The following is a 24,624-nucleotide window of genomic DNA, read 5'->3' on the forward strand; positions in this document are numbered from 1 at the left end:
AGGTTGCTCCAAGCCCCATCCAACCTGGCCTTGAACCCCTCCAGGGATGGGGCAGCCACAGCTTCTCTGGGCAACCTGGCCAGGCTCTCACCACCCTCACAGCAAAGAAGTTCTTCCCCACATCTCATCTCCATCTCCCCTCTTTCAGTGTCAAACCCTTCCCCCTCCTCCTATGGCTCCCCTCCCTCATCAAGAGTCCCTCCCCAGCTTTCCTGGAGCCCCTTGAGGGACTGGAAGGGGCTCAAAGGTCTCCCCAGAGCCTTCTCTTCTCCAGGCTGAACCCTCCCAACTCTCTCAGCCTGTCCTCACAGCAGAGGGGCTCCAGCCTTTGGATCATCTCCGTAGTCTCCTCTGGCCCCGCTCCAACAGCTCCATGTCTCTCCTGTGCTGAGGCCCCAGAGCTGGACTTTCATTAAAATAGTCAAAGACCAGGGATGGGTGAGGAACTGGGCCTCATCAGAGGCCAATGTGGCCTAGTGTGACACTTAGAGCTGAGACAAGGATGAAGAGAGTCTCCTATGGGGTTGTGTGTTCCAAAACTCACTTGGACTTCAGCCCCACAGCCTTGCATTTAACCCCATTCTTCAAACCAGTCCCTGCCCATCGGCCAAGTGGGATCAGCAGAACCATCCCCACCTTCTTGGAAGAAGCAACGAAAATATCTGAAATAGTCAGTGCCTTATACAAACAAGTTGTAACCCTGAATCACTCTCAGCCTCCTGCCTTTACCCTGGCAGAGCTGCCAAATAATGAATTGGCAGCTCTTGGGGCTGGGAAGGACGTTTTAGGTCTTTAAATAGTGGAAGCCCAAAGGGGCTGGGAGTGATGGTTCCTCAGATATGCTCCCCAAGCCCCCTGTGTCTCCAGCACCTTCTTCCAAGGCTCAAAGGAGGCACCAGTGGCTGATTCAGCAGCAGTTTCCTCAGGATGGGCATGGCGGTGCATCCATCAGCAGTAAGGGACTGATTTCAGGAGGAGAGCAGAGCAGAAGAGACACGGGTGTCACCCACCCAGTTCGACGTGCACAACCCTTTTTCCATTCAGCTCTATGGGCCTTGGAAAAAAACCCAAAGCATTGCACTGGGGTTTAAAATCCTTCCCCGGTGGAAGCCATGGGGCAGTGCTTGGGTGGGACAGAGAAAATCATAGAATGGTCGAGGTTGGAAGGGACCTTTCAGATCATCAAGTCCAACCATCGACCCAACACTGACAAACCCACCACTAACCCATGTCCCTCAGCACCACGTCTGCCCGGCTTTGAAATCCCTCCAGGGATGGCGACTCCACCACTGACCTGGGCAGCCTCTGCCAAGGCTTCACAACCCTTTCCAGGAAGAAACTGTTCCCAAGCTCCATCCTAAACCTCCCCTGGCACAACTTGAGGCCGTCTCCTCTTGTCCCATGGCCTGTTCCTTGGGAGAAGAGACCGACCTCCCCTGGCTACACCCTCCTTTCAGGGGGTTGGAGAGAGTGAGAAGGTCTCCCCTCAGCCTCCTTTTCTCCAGGCTGAACACCCCCAGCTCCCTCAGCCGCTCCTCACAAGACTTGTGCTCCAGACCCCTCACCAGCTCCGTTGCCCTTCTCTGGACACACTCCAGCCCCTCAAGGTCTTTCCTGTCATGAGGGGCCCAAAACTGGACCCAGCCCTCGAGGTGGGGCCTCACCAGTGCCCAGTCCAGGGGGACGGTCACTGCCCCAGTCCTGCTGGCCACACTGTTCCTGATACAGGCCAGGATGCTGGTGGCCTTCTTGGCCACCTGGGCACACTGCTGGCTCATATCCAGACGGCTGGCGACCAACACCCCCAGGTCCTTTTCCACCAGGCAGCTCCAGCCACTCTTTCCCCAAGCTGTAGCATCTGTGGGGCTATTAATGGGGCGAGAGAGCTGCCCTTGAGTTTCCACGGGGACCTCAGCCTCGAGGGCTGCAGATGCCACGACCCGCTGCCACCAATGTGGATCCCGGCGTGGCAGGGGGTCCAGCCCGGCAGCACCCCGGGGTGCTAAAGCCCGTTCCCCAGAGCCGGGGAAGCAGCGCGGCGCTGACGCAGGGCCCTGCCAAGCACCGACTCACCCTCCGCCGGCGCTGGGCCTCGTCGAGCCGCGTTTTGCTTCCTTATAAGGCCCTGCTGCTCCACGCTCCCCTCTCCGGTATCTCCGGCCGAGCTGGCATCGCCTGTTGGGAGAGCAAAAACAATTCCCCGCAGGCCACCGGGACACCCTCCTGCCCTCCCTTAACACCCGGCAGAGCTTCCTCCCATCCCTCCTCTGGTTTTCTTTAACTAGATAAAGGCCAGGCAGCCCCAGAACAGGAAATATGGAAGGTTTGTTGTTTTTGTTTTGTTTTGGTTTTTTTCCGAGCAGGCTCTGCCCCACGGGAAGGAGGGCTGTAAATCAGCGCCGCTGTCTCCAGAACAAGGGACAGGGATTTTTCATCCCTAGGAGCAGCATTTCCAGCACCTTCCCAGGACACCTCGGCCAACAGGAGCCTGGTGCATCCATGGTTTCGCCCCAGAAGTCTCTGAAGGTGCAACTTCTTCCACTTCTCAATCCACCTGGAAAATAAGGGTGAAGCTCCCTTCGCCTGAAAAAAAAAAAAAAAAAAAAAAAAAAAAGGACTTTCAGGAATCCTGAGCAAAGAACTACTGTAAAATGTGCTATTTAGCAGAAAATATTAAATTAATATCCTCTCCCACAGGCTCTTCTGGGTGTAAATGGGGTTGGAAGGGAGATGGAGGAGGAAGAGAAGAAATCCCTAAAAGACGTCTCTATCTCCAGGACAAGGTTTTGGACACTGAGCACCCCGAGACTTGAGCCGATTGGGAGGCAGATTTGCTCCTCATGCCTGGCTCGGAGCTGCCACCACCTCCCAGACATCTCGCCCCCCACCAACCACAGGGTGCCAAAGGGGTGCCACCTGCAAGAAGGAACCTTCTACCTTTAAGCAGCAGCTCGGGGACGCAGCCCCGATCCTGGGGACACAGCTCCAGCCTGGCCATGGCACCCAAGGCCCCCCTGGGGGCTGGCAGCCCATGAAGTGCAGGAGGGAAGTATGAGATCATGATTTTTGGAAGGTCTGAAGTTCGCCCATGTCCTGCTTCTTCAGACATTAAGTCATTTTCCTGAGGAAGTGGCGTATGACGTTGATCTGGTTATAGAGGGAGTCGGGGTGGAGCAGCGAGCTCCAACTCGACCACGGTGGAGGTGAGGTGCAGGAACACCAGGGGACACCACGTCCCGGCAACATCTGCCACGGGAATAAGACTCAAGGGGTCAATTTAAGACAGATCCCGAGAGTTTGCGATGTTCTCACCCGCGTTTCAGATGCCGTAAACCGCGCAGTTTAAGGCTCGCAGCCCTGGGTTCGATGGCAGAACTCTTTACCCACCTCACCAGTGACATTCTTCCGTACAGACAAATGTCACAGCAACCACTGGAAATCGGGCTGTAGCACATCATTTAAGGAATAACAAGGACAAAAGGAAAAAAACACCTTTATTTAATGGGGTTTGTTACTTATTACTTTTCAAAATACACCCCCAATTCTACCAAGAGAAACAGAAACACTACGGCAGTATAGTTTGAGGGTTTTTTTGTTTGTTTGTTTTTTTTTTTTTTTTTTTTTAAACAGTTAAATTTTCTTCATAAAAATCAGAACAAGGTTGTTCATTCTTCCCCCAAGGCCCTCTGCTGCCCAGGTCACTCCAACGTACCACGAGAGCACGAAACCTTTTCCAGCTTATGCAAGAGGCTCAGAATACTTTCAGCCGGGTGCCTGAAGACATTTCCTCCTTGGTTCACGCTCTTCAAGACTTTATCTACCTTTCTGCCAACCGCAAACGCTTTCTATACCCATATGGACATATATATCCATATGTACGTTGACCTAACACCACTCAAACAACCACCGATGACATCAGTCGCTCATTTGGGAGCCCTCACCAGGCCGAGGTTCAGAAAAGCTCAGCACCCATCCTCTGGAAAATCTGGCTTTTTTAACACGTATCTATCAAATTTAGCATCAGAAAAAAAAATAAAAATAAAAATCAGGAGGCATCCAAAAGGAGGACTCATTTCTGATTAACAGGACTTGCAGTGCTTTATTCATCTCCAATAATTGGTTCCTCGGGACCGTTTGCCGCGACACGCTTCCCTCAGCAGGCAGATGACGAGATGTCCTAGAAAACAACTTTCCTGTTGTCTGGTTTATATGCCCGTAAAAAAACCACCAAACTTCAGGCAACCCAAAAATGGCAAAATCCCCCAAAAAAGCAGCGTGCAATTCTTCACGCAGGAGGACGTGAGCGGGTACCTGGCTGGTGTTATCAGAACTGCCCTCTAATCACCCTGCCCTTTGACTCCTTAACTTTCAAGGTTAAAGACACAGTTGCTTTCCCAATAACAGCAAAGCCTTCCCCTAATTAAGTCGGAGCCAATTGTGTGGGAAGCCTCAAAGATGTTTTTTTTCCAGAAAGACAGAGCACCACCAGCGTCCCCGCTCTATAATTAGGCATCCGAGCAGTTTACAGAGGATACATTCAAGGAGCAAAAGAGTAAGAGAATTTTATACGCGCTGCTTTGTCCAAAAAGAGATTATGAAAGGCAGAGCAAAAAACTATTTACCAGTCTTAGGGGGAAAATTAAGTTCATTTCATTCAGTTAAAGCTGAAGCAGATGTTCGGTATTTGTGTGGATGCCCGAAGACCTGCTACACTTCGGCTTCTAACCGGGGTGAACATTTAGATCAATCTGGAGAGTTTGGGGTGTAAAAAGAGGGAGGGGAAAAAAAAAAAAAAAAAAAGCCACAACTTGACTCCTAAATAAGTCCATCTCGTGGAAGAGGCCGTCAGGACCGAACAGGTGAGAGGCTGAATAAAAAAATAAAAAATTTCCCGTGAATAGATTAACAGTCTTTCAAGAGTTTTCCTCTAGATTTTGCCGTTCCCGTACTGCTTCGTAAAGGCGATCGAAATGATTGCAGTAACACATCAAACACTTTTTTCCCCCCATACAAAATCTAGTCCAGAGGGCTTACTTACACAGTAAGCAAGATATCTTACGTAAGGGAAGATTGCGTGATGCTCTCCTCCAACGCGGCGGCTTTCGGAAAGCCACACAAAAAGAGCAACGCTCCCAAGCCACGGAGAAGATGGGGAGAAAGACCCAGTTCATTTCTTCTGGAAAAAGCCCATGATGGAGACCTGTTTGTTGGCTCTGTTGGCAGTAGCTGCCCCTTTCTTCGGGTTCTTCCTTTCCTCCTTTGGTTCTCTCTTGAGAGGCAGGGCAGGCTGTTTGGGTGCAGCTGGTGGCTTGGACTTGGCGAAGTCATCCTCGCTGTCTGTACAGGATTCGCTCTCATAAACCTTCTCGGTCACTGGTTAAAAGAAAAGAGGAACAGATGATGATGGTTAAGCCCGAGACCTCCCCACTGCAGCCTTCCCACTGCGTTTCTGGAAATGAGCATTTTGGGTTCAAAGGAGCACATGCCAGACACAGGAATTAAGTCCATTGCTCAAGGTTATGCGGTAGATCCAGATGACTGGACTGGTTTCCCACACACCGAGTCAAACTGCCTCCCTTTTTTCTTAAGTGTAAGGTGGCAGGTTAATGACTCGGACTCAGGAGCTTTAATGTCATCCAGCTCTTTCAAAACAGCTTGGGGTCACCATACACATTCATTCATTGACAGGCTGAGAGAGTTGGGGGGGTTCAGCCTGGAGAAGAGAAGGCTCCGGGGAGACCTTCGAGCCCCTTCCAGTCCCTCAAGGGGTTCCAGGAAAGCTGGGGAGGGACTCTGGATGAGGGAGGGGAGCCACAGGAGGAGGGGGAAGGGTTTGACACTGAAAGAGGGGAGATGGAGATGAGACGTGGGGAAGAACTTCTTTGCTGTGAGGGTGGTGAGAGCCTGGCCCAGGTTGCCCAGAGAAGCTGTGGCTGCCCCATCCCTGGAGGGGTTCAAGGCCAGGTTGGAGGGGGCTTGGAGCAACCTGGTCTGGTGGGAGGTGTCCCTGCCCAGGCCAGGGGTGGGACTAGATGGTCTTTAAGGTCCCTTCCCACCCAAACCATTCCACAATTCTGTGATTCACAGGCCATACGAACACCCTAAACAGCAGAATCCCAAGGCTCCCCACCAGGAAAGGGCCCTCAAGAGGACAAGTTTCCTCTCCAAACCTATTCAAGCGTTGCCCTCTGCTAGAAACAAGGGTCAACTGCACTGAAAAACTTCCACAGCTAAAGGTTCTCTACCAGGGACTGGCCATCAACTCGACTTGCACAGAACCTATCAGAAAGCGATCAATCTGAACAAGATCAGAACCCATAGTGTAGCATTTGATGATAGAATATCTATTTCAAGGTTAAAAAAAAGGTTATTTTAAGGTTAAAACCCACCATTCTGACTTGGCCTGAATTCCACAAGGGCCAAAACAGTCAGATTGTCCTGAAATCCGGACAAGACAATCCAGAGACAGCCCCAGCCTTCCCTCACCAGCACCGTGCATATCAGACAGTCAGGGAAGAGCAAAGCAAACACAGCACATCTCAGAAATGAGAGAAGCAGCACAAAACCCCGGGAGGCAGCTTCTCTCTATAGAGGTGTGCAAGCAGGGAAAATATAAAGAAATCCCTTAAAAAAACCAAAACCAAACCCGTGACTGAAATCAAGGACTATGACTGAATGGGATTTGCCAGCTCACTGCCGTCAGCATCGGGTGATGGAAAGCTACGGGATATAAAACAACGCTCACGGAAATTAAACTGGAGTCAGCTCCAGTGATGAAAGCCATAGTTAGATACTAGTAACTGTTGTTATATCAGCTTTCCCAGCAGTGCTCTGGTATTCTTCTAGTAAGTCATTTATCTTTAGCAACCGTAGTCTTTTAAACACACGTCCTAACTTCCCTTCTTCTGGGAAACTGGCTTTCACTTGTATTAATCAAATTAAATAAGGTTTTCTACGTAACCAGAGACCGGGAAGAGGGATGGTAGGAAATCCCACTCTGCAGCGTGAGCGGATGCTCAAGACTTTAAACCCAATTTAACCTCCCTCCGGAGGCAACTGGCTTTTCAGCGAGCAGCTTTTAACAGACCACCGGCCACTTACTGAGCTTTAAAAAGTTATTGTGTTATCACCCCTGTCGGTAATCAGTGATAACTCCGAGAGCGTGTGCTTAATCCTCTCCAATCGCAAGATAACACAGCTTAGATCAATCTTTTTCTATCGAGATCTCAGCTGAACTTAAAAAAAAAATAATAAAATCTGTATTTGCAGCAGCTACGAGCAGAGGTAGTTACCGATGCTCAGCTCACAGCCAGACTCGCTAAATCACAGGAACTCAAATGATGTGAGCTCTAAACCAGTGCTGTAAGATGAATTTACCTACAATGCACACATATATAATCCCATATACAAGTCCACGTGCGTCCTTTCAAGCTTTAGAAAGCGGAAGGTAGAAACACACTAGATTAAATCTCAGTAATTTCCCTTTGCAGGCACAGATTGAGTCCCAGTCGATGCGTGGTAACATGCCTCGTGCTTAACTCCACAAGATACTTTAATTGCTCAATTTCCCTCAGGGCTAATCCCTAAATTAGTTTTGCTTTTTGACACCAATTCCTTGCTATTGCAGCTATTGTGAAAATGATCACTTAAAAATCATACAGTGCAGCCTAATCCTAACGTTAGGATTCGATGTCTCTATAATCTAGTCCTTGTTTAAAAAGAAAAAAAAAAAAAAAAAAAAAAAAAAGACAGCGGGGGGGGGGGGAAGCCCCTATATTTCAAAGAATAACAACAATTTACATTAGCCTGGGAGATTTGCAAGTTATTTAGCCTTCGAATGATTAGGCTTGTGCACGGAAAGGGTGGGAAGGAGAGAAACTGGACAATAACCAGACAGCAAGTCCTGCGCAACAGAGACTGGTAGGTTTTTCACGGAGAGCAGCATCTCCTCCCTACCCCGTTCCTCAGTATCCCAGCTCCATCCCTCCCTCCATCCTAGAGGATCCATCTCCCAGAGGCACAACGGGGGCTTGCGTTTCCCTTTTCATAACGCGGTAGTGGATACGAACTGTAAAACCAAAGGTCTGGATTTCACAAGAGACTATTAAGCCCCTTGGGGTGGGGAGAAGAGGAAAAAAAAAAAGGCAATTTTCCCAGCACTGGTGTGTTTGGAAAGGGCTGAAGAGAAAGAGAAGAGCACTCTTTGCTGGAAGCTGAACCCGGAACAGTCGTTGCTGCAAGCTCTGGATGTAGCCCTTATTCAACTCAACTCCCCAGCTAATGCTTTTTTGTTCCATTTTCCTTCCAAGTGTTTTAATGGTTCTATCTGGGATGGGAGAGCAAAACACCCCATAACGCAACCAGCCAAAGCAGTCAATAACTTTGTGCAAGTCCAATTCTTTGACAAGAATCCAGTATTTGAGATTTCAGTAACCAGCAATGCCAGCTGCTGAGTGCTAGATTTAGGTTTCTTTAAAGGAGACACACAAAGTTAATGGGAAACATAAGATACAACTACACCGGCAGGTGTAAACAGACACAAGCTGACTCACGTCCAGCCAGCTCCAAATCTGGGCCAATATCGACGTTTATGCCCAACGACAAACCTGTGCAACGGCAAGAGACCTCCTCCTAGAACTGGCCGAGCTCCCTTGACATCGACTCAGATCAGCAAGGCTGGAGAACGTTAAGCATCCCATATAATTGAGCTGACAACAGCGCTAGAAAAAACACATTCCAGCCTCTTAAATTTTTAAAACTTTAAAAAAAAAAAAAAAAAAAAAGGAGAGAACAATATTCTGAACTCCTGCAGCTCTATATTGACAGACTGAGAGAGCTGGGGTTGTTCAGCCTGGAGAAGAGAAGGCTCCGGGGAGACCTTATAACAGCCTATCAATACCTGAAGGGAGCCTACAGAAGAGCTGAAGAGGGACTCTTTGTCAGGAAGAGTGGTGACAGGACAAGGGGCAATGGTTTTAAATTGGAAGAGAAGAGATTTAGATTAGATATAAGGAAGAAATTCTTTACAGTGAGGGTGGTGAGGCACTGGAACAGGTTGCCCAGGGAAGTTGTGGATGCCCCATCCCTGGAAGTGTTCAAGGCCAGGCTGGATGGGGCTTCAAGCAACCTGCTCTAGTGAGAGGTGTCCCTGCCCATGGCAGGGGGGTTGGAACTAGATGATCTTTAAGGTCCTTTCCAACTCTAGCCATTCTATGATTCTATGATTCTATTTCAGTGTCAGGACACAGAGGAGGAAACAAACACAGTGGTGTTAAGGCAGCTTTCTCCAGGTCACAGGAGGAAGTGGTGTCCAGTCAGGCTGGAATTCAAAGCCTCTGGCCCTCGGTACTTCTGCAGAGACTCTCTTCCCTCCTGAAAGCAGAGCCATCCTTATCAGAAACAGAAACCCTCTCTAGGATTTAATCCCCAACTTACTGTTTGTTTATTTGGGATCCTTCAAGTTTATATTAACATATAATCAAGCTCTGCTGCACAGCTCTGGATTTAACCCCAAAAGAATAAAACAAAACCAACCCAACCACCAACCAAACAACTCATCCCAGCCAGAATTTATCCCAAAACCTAAACCTCTCTCTGCATCATCTTTAAACCGTTGTATCTTTGGAGAAGAGAGCAAATGAAGGAGGTGCTCAGGAGGGAAGAGAGAAGAACTGAAAGAAAAAAATCTGTGAATAATCAAAAAAGAATAACAAGCCACAGCTCCATGACTCCCTACACAGGCCTTGACCAAAGGGCAGCTACCTCAGTCTGGGAGCATTAGATTGAAGGGGAATTAATTACAAAGTGATTTTGTGAACCTCTTCCGAAGCCTGGGAGAGGTCGGCCTGTAAAAACCTTCAACACAGCTTCAATAAAGTTAGTTTCACCGAGGTGTCTTACCCATGCAGCCTTCTTCTTCATCAATAAACATTTTAGATTTCAGCACACGCTTCCGTTTCCTCTTCCTCCCTCCAGCTGAAACCTGAAGGGCATCGTAAGAAACGAAGAGTTAAGGTCCCCGTGCACGTACAGAGGTCATAAAAGCAGCAGCCCCAGGAGTGAAATCTAGTCTCTCTAATGAAGCTGAGCATGGTTTGATAACTAATTCTGTCCCTTCCCAGGATATCCTAAGTCTCATCCTACCAGGACAAATTTCAGAAAGGCAAAATACAACTGAAACGAGACGGCAAATTTTCTTATCTGCCAGCACAGGGGACACATTCCTCTTCCAGGGCATGTGACATTTTGAAGTGTGCTTAATTACGTGAGAAGGCTGCACTGGGATTGTCCCATGATATCTCTGAAGGATATGCAAGACATCACAACTCCTGCTGCGATAAAAAGCTGCACTTTCGGTAGAACTACGTGTATTTTCTCAGCTCGGAGGTTAATTTCTTGTCAGTCACACCCCACCTCCCTCACGCAGCAGCTTCCCTGCAATATCAGGTTGAAGACCAAGAGTCTCTGGTTTCATTTCTGACTCCTGAGGCCAAGATTCAGAGGAAAGAGCGTTCAAATACGAGCTACGATTCAGAGAACCATTAGGGGGGAAAAAAAGAGAAGAAACCAGAAAACTGCACTACGTCGGCAAAAAAAACCCTGGAGTTTCAATAATAGTCCAGAAAATGAATGAACTAATGAAGATGGTGGATTCTTTCAGGCAGGATGACCTGATGACGTGACAAGCAAAGAGGACCTCCCCCGAAGCATCCGAAAAGCGGCTGGGCAATCCCCATCGAGTCAGATAAAAAAAAAAAGAAAAGTTAATTACTCTAATATGCTCTTACCTCCGTGCATGCAGGCTCCAGTTCAGTTTTCAGAGCAGGTACAGGGGGTGGAGATGGAGCTTTCTCTTCCTCAGGTGTGGGAGGCGGTGGGACATCTGCTAAGAAGATGAACATCTTAATAGCACGTGGGTCTAATGCCTCCTTGCAGCTACCCTTTTGTCTCATCATTTCATCTAACTCCGAGCAATTGCTTGTAACCTGTATTTAGATCGAGGTTTACAAGTTTTTGCTCAGATTTGTTTAATTTGACATCAGGACGAGTCGTCCGAAGGGGTCGGCCTCCAGCTCACCCCGTGCTAAGGTGCTACGAGCTGCAGTTTCCAAAGGAAGGAGGGTGGGATAGGATGGGAGAAGGGCATTTGGGATTTTTGCTAAACCAAAAATCGGTTCCACCAAATGAAACTTTAAAAACGGGCACAGAAAGCAGCATGTTTTAGCCATATATTTCACTTGCTCATTAAAAAGAGGGACTGTAATTTGTTTAGAAATTGAAAGGGGCAGGGTTTAAGACTTACATATTCCCAAAACACTGGATGACCTTAGTTTCTCTACCTCTCCCCCACTGGTAAAACAGTCATTGCTTAAGAGTGGTGCTACACATCCCAAACAATCCCTGCTATTAGCTTGAAACTACCTTAATCCAAGAATTAAGGGCAATATAAAGGATTGCTAAAAGATCGTTAAGGGACATCCCAACCTTTCACTGAAAAAACAAGCGAAAAAACCAAACCACCCCAAAAAACTACACCAGTTCTCTCATCTGCCATCATCTCCGCTCTCCTCCAGGTGCAAGGATGGAGATAGCGGAATCCTTTCAATGCCAAAACTGACTGAAATTGTCAAGGCCACCTTCACAAATTTGTACAGAGCAAAAGTAGCTCTGGAGCCTCTACCAGCAATGTCAAACTGGGCCTCAGCGAGACTGGCAGGGCTTATAGACAAATGGGAAAGCCAGGGTCACTCTGCCGTGGGGCTGGCAGAGGGACAGGGCTGTGACGGTGAAGAAAATCCAGCGCAGGGCAAGAGGGGAAGGAGCAGCACCTTGCACCACGCAGCGGGCGCTGTGATTAATTTAAATGGCTTTAAGGAATCCTCTCCAAACCCAAGTGCGAAACGCTGCCCACGCAAGTCCTCAAACGTGGGGGAGAGCGAGGAATGTGTGTGTGGGGGGGAGCGGGTAAAGAAACTCCTCATCTGACCTATTGCTTAATAATAACAACGATGCCGCTGGACAGGAGGCCAGAGTGACTGCTTGGCTTCTCCTCCCGGCTCCGCTGGCTCCAGCACCGCATTCATCCTGTCGTTGTAACACGAATTCTGGATCCGTAGCTGTCCCAACCGATTAGGTCAGTGTTAAGAGTTATGACTGTGCCAGGCACGCGGCCAAGTGACCTTCAGAGGTTAAGAAGGGCTCAAGTGAAACAGTGGTTGGCTGCCAAGGCGAAATAATAAATTACATTCTTCAAACAAGGACTCAGCCTCCCAACTACTTCAGTAAGCGAGGCGCAGAAATGCAAACAGAGCGGGATAACATGACTCGGTGTTTCACCTTGCTCCGAAGAGCTGGGTCTGGCAGCCGTGCAAAGATTTTTAAAAAAAAAGAAAAAAGAAAAACAAAAAACAAAACAAAACAAAAAATCCAAACAACGGATCTGCTCGAAGGTGCTAACTGCTGGGGGCAGCCGGCATCGCAGCCGAGGAGCTGCGGGGAACTCGATATTCTCAATATTTATCACGGCAAGCGCAGGGTGAAGCGCCCGTACGCTGCACAGCACCAAGCTGCAGGCTGGCCACATCAATTTGGAAATATTTTTTAAGAGAGCATAAGCTAAGAGGGCTGAAAACCAGCCTGGTGAAAAACTGCTACCTCTTCCAGGGGCTGCTGAAGGTATTTTCAGCACGTCAACTTCACTATTATTTGGGTAATAATGAAAGACTCCATAGTGACTATTCTTGCTTGGGGAAAATTTAGGCTTTTCTTCATCCCCGCAGTTTTTGTCAGGCAGAAGGCACCTTCTCCCCACGTCAGAGGGTTTCAAACTGCCATCGGGCTGCATCTCTATTATTTTATTACCCTCTTCAAGCCAACGCAGCCCTCTGACATGTGATAACTCCTGAGTCAACCTCAAGCTGCTGCCCACGGTTTACTCAACAGCAACAGCTGCATGAAATGGGATACAAGTTGGGCAATTGGATGTACCAAAGATGTAAATCCTGGCTTTGTTCGGTTTGCTCTGACCCTGCCTGGAAAAAAAAAAACCAAAAAACAAAAAACAAACACACACAAAAAAACCCAACAAAACCCAACCCTGTGAGAAGCTTTAGTGCTTGTGCTGCGGCTCTGCGAAAACCCATAGAGTTTGTAGGTTACGGTGCCACTGAAATCACCCTCCAAAGTGGCTGTAAAACACTTGTCAACACCGCGAAATGCTGCCTGTGTTGGTATAACTGAAGCTGCCAAAACCTCCTGTCCTCTGTGGACACACTTGTGTAGTTTATTCTGGCACTGGAAGCAAAACAACCTGCAGTGACTAAGGCACCCTCATACCAATATAACTTTTTAATGAAAAAAATCATTTAAATGGAGAGGATTGTGCCTTATACCCTCTCCTCTGTATTTTCAACATGGTACAATGTGCTGACGCTCGTGTAAGAAGAGCTTATTTTGGGCTAATTTCAGTACATTAAGAGCAGACTAATATAGAACAACGCAAAAAAGACTCGCCCTGACATAAGAGCGCCCATACAGTGCTTCGCATCAGCCCTACGGACCTAATTTCAAACCCACAAAGTGTCCCTAAGTCTGCCAGAAAAAAAAAAAAAAAAAAATAAAAAGGGAAAAAAAGGGCAGTTTTAGCAGCAGTTACACAGGTGGAGCCCTGTCTGAACGTCATTCAATCACAGCAATGGCTGCGGACAAACCTCCCCTTGTCTCCAGCGGCGCGGAGCAGCCCGGGCGAGCACCTCCTGCTTTGCTGCGAGAGCGGAGGTCAGGGTGGCAAGTCAGCACAAGCAGCAGCCAGACCGTTAGCCCTTTGACTTCTTCTCCGGTGGCGCAGCTTCCCATATTGTCCTTTTGAATATTTAAAACGTACCCCCCAACCTCCCCACCCCGGGACATCCGCGGGTGAAGCGGCGATTTCCAAATGCCAGGCAGCATATGGCACCTTCTTCCCCTGCTCCCGTGGGGACACGGCGTGGGACAATGTCACTCCAGGCCCCTTTTTGCTCCTTGATGCTGCCGATTAAAATTGCCCCTGCTGTCTGGAGAAACCCATTCCCAACCTTTCCAAGGATAAACTCTCTCAAAGTTCAGCTGATGTAACTTTTTTTTTTTTTTTTTTTAAACAAAATTATTTCTTTCATCCAACTTAAATCCTTAGACTTCAATACTGAATGTCATATTAGCAGTTTGGATTCGGCATGAACACTTCAAAGAATTCAAATCTATCTTTTTTCATCCAGTTGGATTTAGAAGGGAAAGCAACAGAACAAAGAGCTAAAGCAGCTGAACAGAGACCTAATCAGGGTGGTTTAGATAGCCATTAGCTTCAAAAAAAGAAAAAAAAAAGAGAGAAAAGAACTTTTCTCAAATCTAATCCTTGCCTTTTGGAAGAGGGAATAGCACTGAGCTAATCTGCATAATACACAAATTTGTATACACAAACTATAATTTGCATAAATTTACAATTCTAATACATAACACAAACCCCATTCTTGACATAACGGAAAGAACAAAGAGGGCTACGAGGCAGGAGGAGCAACGGCAGCGACAAGAAAATTCTCCAACCAGAAAGTCAAACTTTCTGCATGGATCTCCAGTAGGTTAAACAGGAGTAAACCAAAACCCAACCTCCCTACAGCCGAGTGGGCAGGGAGCCTTACTCGTACCGCTTTTAACGTCTAAAGCTACTGAGAACGAAGTTAACGAGACGACTGGGCCCCAAACCCGACCAGATTCATAATTTCTAATCGCAAATCCAATTAACTCACACTTAAGAACACAAATGGGAGAAGAACTAAACGGACCCGCTGCGTGCACTGAGGTAGAATTATACACACAGAGACTGGAGCACACCTTGGAATAAACAAAACCAGAAAGTACCACATTCAAAGGCATTAACTCCTCGGCAGATGCTGATGTAATACAGGTATTCAACAGAATATTCAAACCCGAAAGTGCGGCAAGCAGGAGTTTGCTGTACAGAATCACAGAATGGTTTGGGTTGGGAGGGACCTTAAAGACCATCCAGTTTCAACCCCCTGCCCTGGGCAGGGACACCTCCCACCAGATCAGGTTGCTCCAAGCCCCATCCAACCTGGCCTTGAACCCCTCCAGGGATGGGGCAGCCACAGCTTCTCGGGGCAACCTGGGCCAGGGTCTCACCACCCTCACAGCAAAGAAGTTCTTCCCCACATCTCATCTCCATCTCCCCTCTTTCAGTGTCAAACCCTTCCCCTTCCTCCTATGGCTCCCCTCCCTCATCAAGAGTCCCTCTCCAGCTTTCCTGGAGCCCCTTGAGGGACTGGAAGGGGCTCCAAGGTCTCCCCGGAGCCTTCTCTTCTCCAGGCTGAACCCCCCAACTCTCTCAGCCTGTCCTCCCAGCAGAGGGGCTCCAGCCCTCCCAGCATCTCCGTGGCCTCCTCTGGCCCCGCTCCAACAGGTCCATGTCTCTCCTGTGTTGAGGCCTCCAAAGCTGGACACAGTATTCCAGGTGGGGTCTCCCCAGAGTGGAGCCGAGGGGGAAAAATCACCTCCCTCGAGTACTCTCTATAGAAAGCACTCCTCAATTTATGTCAGTCTAATGGCGTTCCTCTCTGTCTTGGGAGATTAAAGAGCTCTAACAGAAATAGATGAGGTAAATGGACTGTCACCAGTCCATTTGCGGTCACCTCTCGCTTTGCTGTGTGCTCCGAGCACTGTCACAGGAGCACGGGAGGCTGCGGGTCCCCAACTCACGGCAGCACAAGGAAGACTGAACCAACAAAACCTCATGGTACAAAGAGCAGCCTCTCCGCGCCTGAAACACCAGGCTCGTTTCTGCTCGTTTCTGCCCGCTCTCGTTAGCGGAGAGTGGACGAGCTGAGAGATTCCAGCCCAGCAAGGAGCGATGCTTTAAGTGGCCAAAGGGGCTGATTTCAATCTTCCCTCTTCACAGCTAAACAACGCAGCTTGTCAGTGGGCTGAGTGATGAGTAAATGGAAAGACCTGATAATAGCCTACAAACATTTAAAGAAATAAATACCAAAGAGTGTGGGCATATATATATAATTTTTTTTTTTTTTTATGGCTAAACAAGGAGCTGCACACAGGAATGTGACAAGATTCAGGCTGATCGTGAAGAACAGCTTCCTCAGAGATTTATCATCCCACGGAATAGTCTGAGGAGAAGTGCCGGATGCCTGATGACAGAGATCACTTGAAATTATGCTGGGCAAAAGAGAAACCATGAAAATAGGTCTAAGGTGGCAAAGAGACTGCTGAGATACCCAACAGCATTCGCCCCTCTAACTTGCATTACAGATTCTCTTCATTTCGTGGTTGTTTCTCATGCGCTATCCACGATAAATAATCAAACAGCTTCGGCCCTGCTGCTGGAGTCCACCTCCTCGCTACTACAAGTTATTTGCTGTTTCACCTTTTTTTTTTTTTTAACTGGACCCATACACCAAACTGGTGGTTTCAATTATTTGTCCATAACGATCCCCGGATTCTTTTCCCCGATCTGCTTGTTGGACGGCTGTTCCATTTAGCACATACTCCTTCCCTCGATCCCAACTTATTTTCCAGTTATCTACATTGAACGGCATTTGTCACCTCAATTATCCGCATTCTTTGGAATCCGGCCCTGCTGTTCCTCATTATAAGCCCGAATCTTGCGACGTTCTGGGCACCCTACTCCTATCAAAGCCAACAGCCACCGAGGAGACGCAGAGTCGCATCGGATACGGCTCAACTGTTTTGCCTCCAGTTTCTCTATTATCTTTTTTTTTTTTTCCTTTTGGAAGTCTCGCTTCCAACGCTGTCTTCCAAACCATTTCTATAAACAGACAGAATTAAAGATACTAAAAATGACCCTGGGAGGGGGCAGGGGGAAAGTCACTTTTGTGAGTGTTTACTCACCAAATAAACTGGTTATGACCAGTCCTACAATTCTGGAAGGCGCGATATCTTTCACAAGAGATTTGAGAACCTCCTTCCCCCACGTCAGCGTGACTGGCAGCACACACTTGGTGAGGAGACAGCCAGATCTGAGCTAAGCTAAAACACAAAGACTGAATGGCTGAGGCATCTCAACCCTACACCCAAGAGCTTGCAGCACGAGATAAAACAGAAAGCTCAAGCTACAGCCATTTGCACGGTCTTCAGTCCTCTAAACTCTTCCCTCAATCGTTGACCAACAACCTTGGATAGGAATATTGTGGAAACCAGGCCTCTGACCTACACGCCCGGTTGTTTACGTATCTTTTTACCTTCCTCATCACTGCTGTCAGACAGAAGTTGTTTGATTCGCTTCCTCTTTTTCTTTAGATTTTCCGGATCTCTTTCTTCCTCGTTATCCGACTTGTCCACCCTCTTAGTTTTACTGCCACAAAAGGAAAAGGAAAAAAAGGAACGGACACGTGTTAACCCTTGTGTGTGCACGAAAGCATCACGCACGCCTAGATGAGCATGTTCCTGATAGAAGTGCTGCTAGGGAAATCAAATATCTCTGTACCTCTTAAAAAGATGAGCATCACATACAGAATCACAGAACGATATGGGGTTGGAAGGGACCTCTGGAGATCATCTAGTCCAACCCCCTGCCAGAGCAGGTCCACCCAGAGCAGGTTGCACAGGAACATGTCCAGGGGGGTGCTGAATGTCTCCAGAGAAGGAGACTCCCCCACCTCTCTGGGCAGCCTCTTCCAGGGCTCTGCCACCCTCACAGGAAAGAAGTTCCTCCTCATGTTGAGATGGAACTTCTTGTGCTCAAAGTTCATGCCCGTTTCCTCTTGTCCTGTCCCTGGGCACCACTGAAAAAAGACTGGTCCCATCCTCTTGACACCCACCCTTTAAGTATTTATAGGTGTTGATCAGATCCCCCCTCAGTCTTCTCTTCTCCAGACTAAAAAGCCCCAAGTCCCTCAGCCTTTCCTCATAAGAGAAATATTCTAGGGCCCTCATCATCTTTGTAGCCCTGAAGTTAAGTTATGCTGAAGTAAACTCACCTAAACAATCAGGCTCAGGTGAAAGAGCATTTTCAAGCCTCTCATCCTTACCCATCCCCAGGTCTCCAAAACAAGGAGGATTTCTTTAGCCCCTCTGCAGCTCAGTGTTTTGCCCAGTAACCTCACCTAGCTTGGCCACAGCAACCTGGCAAGAGCTCGTTTCTGATCTTGTCTCTATAGCTCAGGCTCCCAAACACTCATGTCCCCAACAGCATCGCTCAGAAGCTCTTTTGACAGACTGCTTGCCACTGACTGACTATGAGGTAGTGTCTCAGAATCCTGGAGCCATTTTTAAAGACTACTGGAAAAATAAAATAGCTTCTTTCTTTTTAATGTTGGCGAGACGCGTCAGACTAACAAGCCTGGAGGCTAAAGGCCCACGTATCCTCCTAGAGCTGGTACAGCCCAAGTGGCCTTCCCAACACCACGCTGCCAACACGCAGTTTCCAGGCCCTTGGCTTTTTGAACAAGGCTATCAATAAGAAGACCAGTAACTGTGATGGTGGGCTGGGCGGCGTGCTTACCTATTTAGTTAGAAACAGATTGAGACCACCAATTAATTACTCATAGGCCACCAGAGAGCCATCAGACTGTAATGATTTTTTGTCTCTGTCAGTTTGGGTTGGATTAAACACAAAGGGCTGAACTTAAAATTTACTCGGAGCCTCAGCCCAAAGTAAACCAGGGGCATTGAAAGCAGCAGCACATTAGTGATGGAAATCAACAAGCAGAACTTTGTGTGCTGGAAGCTGTGTACATATAAGCTTGGGGAATATAGTACCTTCCCTGCAGTACAGGTGCTCCTGCCAGCCCCCCCAGATAGCCTGGGGGGTCTATACTAAGTCTGCTCACAGCAAGAGCTTGTCTCATGAAAAGCCACCTCCTCCCACTGAAGACAACCTGGACCGTGGCCCTTCCCATTTGCAATGGCACAAATGGCCCCGAGGCATCTACAGCACTAAATGGAAAAGAAATATTAGGAAAGAATTCCAAGAGAGATAATTTTAGCCAGGTTTAATGCAATTTAGTAGCTGGAAACAGGAGGTGAGCCAGCATTGTATGACCAGCCAGCTCCACGCAGGCCATCAACAAGGGGGTTAACACATGACAGGGACCCTGAATAGTGTGGCCCACCTTTTTTTGTCTTTTTGTTGACTTCTAGCAGATTCCGTTTTCTTCCCAGGTTTTTCTACTGCAGTACTAGGGGCTGACTCTGGTTCCGCTTCAGGATCCGAAGGCTTGACTACTTCTTTCTCCTCCTTTGGCTGCTCAGGCACAGAGTTGACTTTAAGTTTATCTGTGAATAAAACATTAAAAAAGAAACTCTGGACATTATGAATGACATCTTACAAGGAGCTGGCTAAACAAAACACTGTGCACCAAGAACACAGAAGACACTACAGATGATGTGTAAAAGCATTAGGGATGTAGATTGACCAAGCTGTGTCATACTTGCAGCCCAGAAGGCCCCCCGTATCCTGGGCTGCATCCCCAGCAGCGTGGCCAGCAGGGCAAGGAGGGGGGGATCCTGCCCCTCTACTCCTCTCTCATGAAACCCCACCTGGAGTACTGTGTCCAGCTTTAGAGTCCTCGGCACAGGAAGGACGTGGACCTGTTGGAGCAGGGCCAGAGGAGGCCACGGAGATGCTGTGAGGGCCGGAGCCCCTCTCATGTGCCATAGGATGAGGGTAACAGGGGATGTGGGGAGCTGGGGTTGTTCAGCCTGGAGAAGAGGAGGCTCCAGGGAGACCTCATAGCGGCCTTCCAGTACCTGAGGGGGGCTACAGGAAGGCTGGGGAGGGTCTGTTTACAAAGGCCTGCAGTGACAGGACGAGGGGCAATGGTTTTAAGCTGGAGAAGGGGAGATTTAGATTGGATATTAGGAACAAGTTCTTTACTCTGAGGGTGGTGGAACACTGGAAGAGGTTGCCCAGGGACGTGGTTGAGGCCCCTTCCCTTGAGATATTCAAGGTGAAGCTCGACGAGGCCCTGGGCAACCTGGTCTAGTTGGGGGTGTCCCTGCTGACTGCGGGGAGGTCGGACTAGATGACCTTTGGAGGTCCCTTCCGGCCTGGACCAATTATGAATCTATGTGGTGTTATGCCAAGGTGGCTGTCTGGAAGAGGGGCTCTGAACCCTTCTGTGCCTTTGATCCTGGTGACTGAAGGGCTTCTGCCACTGACTCTTTCTGAAGAGTTTAATGGCTGCAGAGCAACCAGCTTGCAGTGTGCTTGGGGTGTGCCATCAGGAGCAGAACCAAACTGTTAAATCATCTAGCATGCCCTTTTTTTCTCTATCATAGAATCATAGAATGGTTTGGGTTGGAAGGGACCTTTAAAGGCCACCGAGTCCAACCCCCTGCCATGGGCAGGGACACCTCCCACCAGACCAGGTTGCTCCAAGCCCCCTCCAACCTGGCCTTCAACCCCTCCAGGGATGGGGCAGCCATTCCTCTGGGCAACCTGGGCCAGGGTCTCACCACCCTCACAGCAAAGAACTTCTTCCCCACATCTCAGCTCAATCTCCCCTCTTTCAGTGTCAAACCCTTCCCCCTCCTCCTGTGGCTCCCCTCCCTCATCAAGAGTCCCTCCCCAGCTTTCCTGGAGCACCTTGAGGGACCAGAAGGGGCTCTAAGATCTCCCCGGAGCCTTCTCTTCTCCAGGCTGAACACCCCCTGACTCTCTCAGCCTGTCCTCACATCTTTACAGTCAGTTTATCCCTTCTAAATTAGAGTTTTAATCAAGCACAAAAGAGCCCAGAAACAAAAGAATCGGGACTGATGAAGAGCAAGGAGAGCTATGTGCAGCCTCCATGCTGCATATAATTAGAGCCCATGATTAGTATTTTAATTAGCGTAGTGGCTTCTCATAGAATCATAGTACGGTTAGAGTTGGAAGGGACTGTAAAGATCATCCAGTTCTAACCCCCTGCCATGGGCAGGGACACCTCCACTAGAGCAGGTTGCCCAAAGTCCCATCCAGCCTGGCCTTGAACCCTTCCAGGGATGGGGCAGCCACAACTTCCCTGGGCTCCCCAGAGAAATTCTCGTCCCATCCCAACCCCAATGTGATGAAGAACCAGCCTCTTTTGCCTACACAGCACCATGAACAAGGACAACTGTGGTTCAAAAGTCTTAATTTAGCACCAGATAAGAGATAGCAGGTGGAGAGGAGAGTAAAAGAATATATTTATCAAGCTGACAGGTGGTGCTGTTAACACACTAGCACCTAATTACAGTCTGTGAGCTTCATTCAGCAGCTTTACACGCACCTCACCAGAAGAGAGGAGCGTCAGACAAGTCAGAAACCTGCATCATCCCAAGCGCGAGATCCCCCAGCAAAGAAAAAGTGTTCAAAATTGAGATCAAACTACGCTGTCAATAGGAACAGAGGCTGCCCAGAGGCCTAGAAGACTCCATGCCAAGGCCTTTCTGACACCGCTTGGAAAACAGGCTGGCTGCTCCATTGAACAAGGGAAAAACATCTCATACAAAAGAGCCTGAACGACAGCTCTCTAATTTATGATCAACAGCAGAGAGCCGGAGGACCCAATTATCGTTAACTCGGGACTTTCTGGCAACGGTGAAATCTTTGAAGCCAGGAGAGCCGTACAACATATAGGGAATAAATCTTACTCCTGGAATCAACCTATCTCTTCTATACACATAATCATTTCCAGTTCTGCTCGGTTTGCTCCTTCCCCGCAGCAACCTCACAAGTTTCCTTGAAGTGCTCCCTGAGAGGGCTCAGCAGAGAAGCGAACCCCAGTGGAAATGGTGGAAACGCATCCACAAAGCTTTCTCCACCGCCACTGGGTTGTCTTCACCGCGCAATTTCTTGGGTTTTCAGCTGGTCTGGGGCTCTTCTCAGATCTTAAGAATTTACTTAACTGTAGTGACTTAGCTTAAGCTTGGTAAGCTTCGGCTGAAAGTGTCCACAGCTCCCTCAGTCTCATCAAAACAGGAACTCAAAGATGCCCAACAGTGCTGTGCCTTGTGTGTTCAGCGCTGGAACTGTACTGAATTTCACTGAATTTCACTGAATTTTTTTTTTTAGAGTTGGAAGGGACCATAGAGATCATCTAGTCCAACTCCCCTGCTGAAGCAGGATTGCTTAGAGAATGCTACTCAGGACTGCATCCAGGCGGGTCTTGAAAATCTCCAAAGAAGGGGACTCCACACCCTCCCTGGGCAGCCTGTTCCAGGGCTCTGGCACCCTCACCGTGAAGAAGTTTCTTCTCATATTCGAGTGGAACCTCCTATGTTCCAACTTGTGCCCGTTGCCCCTCGTCCTCTCACTGGGAACCACTGAAAAGAGTCTGGCTCCCTCCTCCTTCAACCCACCCTTCAGATACTTATGGGCGTTAATAAGGTCTCCCCTCAGCCTTCTCTTCTCCAGGCTAAAGAGTCCCAGCTCTCTCAGCCTTTCTTCATAAGGGAGATGCTCCAATCCCTTAATCATCTTTGTTGCCCTTCGCTGGACTCTTTCCAGTAGTTCCCTATCCCTCTTGAATTGGGGAGCCCAGAACTGGACGCAGTATTCCAGTTGTGGCCTCACCAGTGCAGAGTAGAGGGGGAGAATGACTTCCCTCCACCTACTGGCCACACTCTTCCCTAGGCAGCCCAGGATTCCGTTGGCCTTCCTGGCCACAAGAGCACACTGCTTGCTCATTGTCATTTTGCTGTCTACCAGGACTCCCAGATCTTTCTCTTCGGAGCTTGGCTCCAGCAGGTCCACGCCTAACCTGTATTGTACCCTGCAAACCTCTGACAGAAAGCGAACTTCGCTGTTCACTCTCTCCCAGTAACTCTTCTCTGAATCCTCTTGTACTTGCAATTATAAGGGCGCCTTTGAAGAAAGTCCTACAGTCCTTTTCCAATGTCTATTTAAAAGCTTCAGTGTATTTTCTTTTAGAGTCGGATAATTTAGGTCAGAAGGGACCTCCAGAGGCCACCTACTCCAAACCTCCCGCTCCAGTTATGAGCTCTTTGGTTTTCAGTAAAGAAATTAACCTTAAGTCTAACTACAGACTCCTCAGTGATTCGTGATAAAGAGCAAGCATCGTTAACACGCCCTGCGTAACAGGTTTTGGCAAACATTTTACCAATGGCTAATCTTCCAGCCAGAAGTACTCACTTTAAATCACATTTCTTCTGCGCTAAAAACCCTTCCCAGGTTAGTCTGCACAAATATGTCATTTTAATTGATCTCCATCCAGCAAGCTTTTCGTCTGAAAAATTCCTCCTACAACTTTTAATTTTTGCCTTAAAAGCCGCATACAAAACCATTAACCCCTCTGAGGACAAAAAACCAGAAGAATAGTGTCACAGAATCACAGAATGATATGGGTTGGAAGGGACCTCTGGAGATCATCCAGTCCAACCCCCCACCAAAGCAGGTCCACCCAGAGCAGGTTGCACAGGAACGTGTCCAGGTGGGGTTTGAATGTCTCCAGAGAAGGAGACTCCACCACCTCTCTGGGCAGCCTCTTCCAGGGCTCTGCCACCTGCAAAGTGAAGAAGTTCCTCCTCATGTTTAGGTGGAACTTCTTATATTCAAGTTTGTGCCCATTTCCTCTCGTCCTGTCACTGGGCACCACTGGAAAAAGACTGGTCCCATCCTCCTGACACCCACCCTTTAAGTATTTATAGGTGTTGATCAGATCCCCCCTCAGTCTTCTCTCCAGACTAAACAGACCCAAGTCCCTCAGCCTTTCCTCATCAGAGAGATGCTCCAGGCCCCTCAGCATCTTTGTAGCCCTCTGCTGTACCCTCTCCAGCAGTTCCTTGTCCTTCTTGAACTGGGGAGCCCAGAGCTGGACCCAGTGCTCCAGATGTGGCCTCCCCAGGGCAGAGCAGAGGGGGAGGATGACCTCCCTTGACTTGTCTGGAAAACTAAGAAAAGAGGGGATATAAAAAAAAAAAAAATCCAAGAAGTTTGGCGGGGTGGGAAGGAAGGTTTCTGCTCATTTCTGTTTATGCCTCTTATCGCAGCCGTATAATAAGGTGCCCGATATCAGATAATTTTTTTTTTTAATTACTACTTAGCTAAAAAACCCAAACAAACAAATGAGAGACTTCCAACATCCCTCAGGATTTTTATTACGATTTTTTTTTTTTTTAAACTGCAGCAGGCTAGTCCCTGACCACAATGGTTTCTGCAAACAGATGCATGTTATAAAGCACTTACTCATGGCAGCTTTTCCAAAGAAGTTGTTCATTATGTTGCCCTTTGCCGGCGGTTTGCTGCTTGCTGCGGACCCCTAGAAGCAAACAGAGGAGTAACCACAGGAATTATTCACGCAACACAGCCCTCCAAACGCGTCGCGCTGCTTCTGGACAAGCAAAATAAATACATATAATCTGTTGACTCGTCAGTGTTTTAGATTTTATATCTGTTTAGGAGAATTTGACGATATTAGATATTACGTGCATCAAAAGGTCGAGAATAAGATAGTCAGGACTCCTTAGCTAGGCCTTCAAATCCAACGTGGGTCACGTTCCCATCTGATGGCTGACAGCGTTCCTGAAATAAGTGGTTGGGATTTGGGTTGGTTCCCAGTAAAGAACCGTTCTTTTTGCAAACTATCAGTGCCTCAATTCACAGTTACCGACAGAGGAAAGAAC

The 24,624-nt window shown here is 48.3% G+C and overlaps 1 protein-coding gene across 2 annotated transcripts in view; it reads right to left on the reverse strand.

Annotated features, from left to right (window-relative positions):
- Positions 1-3,625: 3,625 nt before the first annotated feature.
- Positions 3,626-24,624, reverse strand: part of POLD3 (DNA polymerase delta 3, accessory subunit) — a 38,135-nt gene continuing 17,136 nt past the window's right edge. The window contains exons 7-12 of one of the 2 annotated variants that reach the window (XM_074148930.1): positions 24,188-24,260; positions 19,134-19,296; positions 17,262-17,374; positions 10,788-10,882; positions 9,901-9,982; positions 3,626-5,373 (exon numbers count right to left, since the gene is read on the reverse strand). In XM_074148930.1, coding sequence (XP_074005031.1) covers positions 5,168-5,373; positions 9,901-9,982; positions 10,788-10,882; positions 17,262-17,374; positions 19,134-19,296; positions 24,188-24,260 — 732 coding nt within the window. In that variant the 3' untranslated portion in view covers positions 3,626-5,167. Of the gene's footprint in view, positions 5,374-9,900; positions 9,983-10,787; positions 10,886-17,261; positions 17,375-19,133; positions 19,297-24,187; positions 24,261-24,624 lie in introns of both variants that reach the window. The other variant, XM_074148922.1, reaches the window with a different exon arrangement.

Source organism: Numenius arquata, chromosome 1, assembly GCF_964106895.1.
Source record: "Numenius arquata chromosome 1, bNumArq3.hap1.1, whole genome shotgun sequence".
Classification (NCBI taxonomy): Eukaryota; Metazoa; Chordata; class Aves; order Charadriiformes; family Scolopacidae; genus Numenius; species Numenius arquata.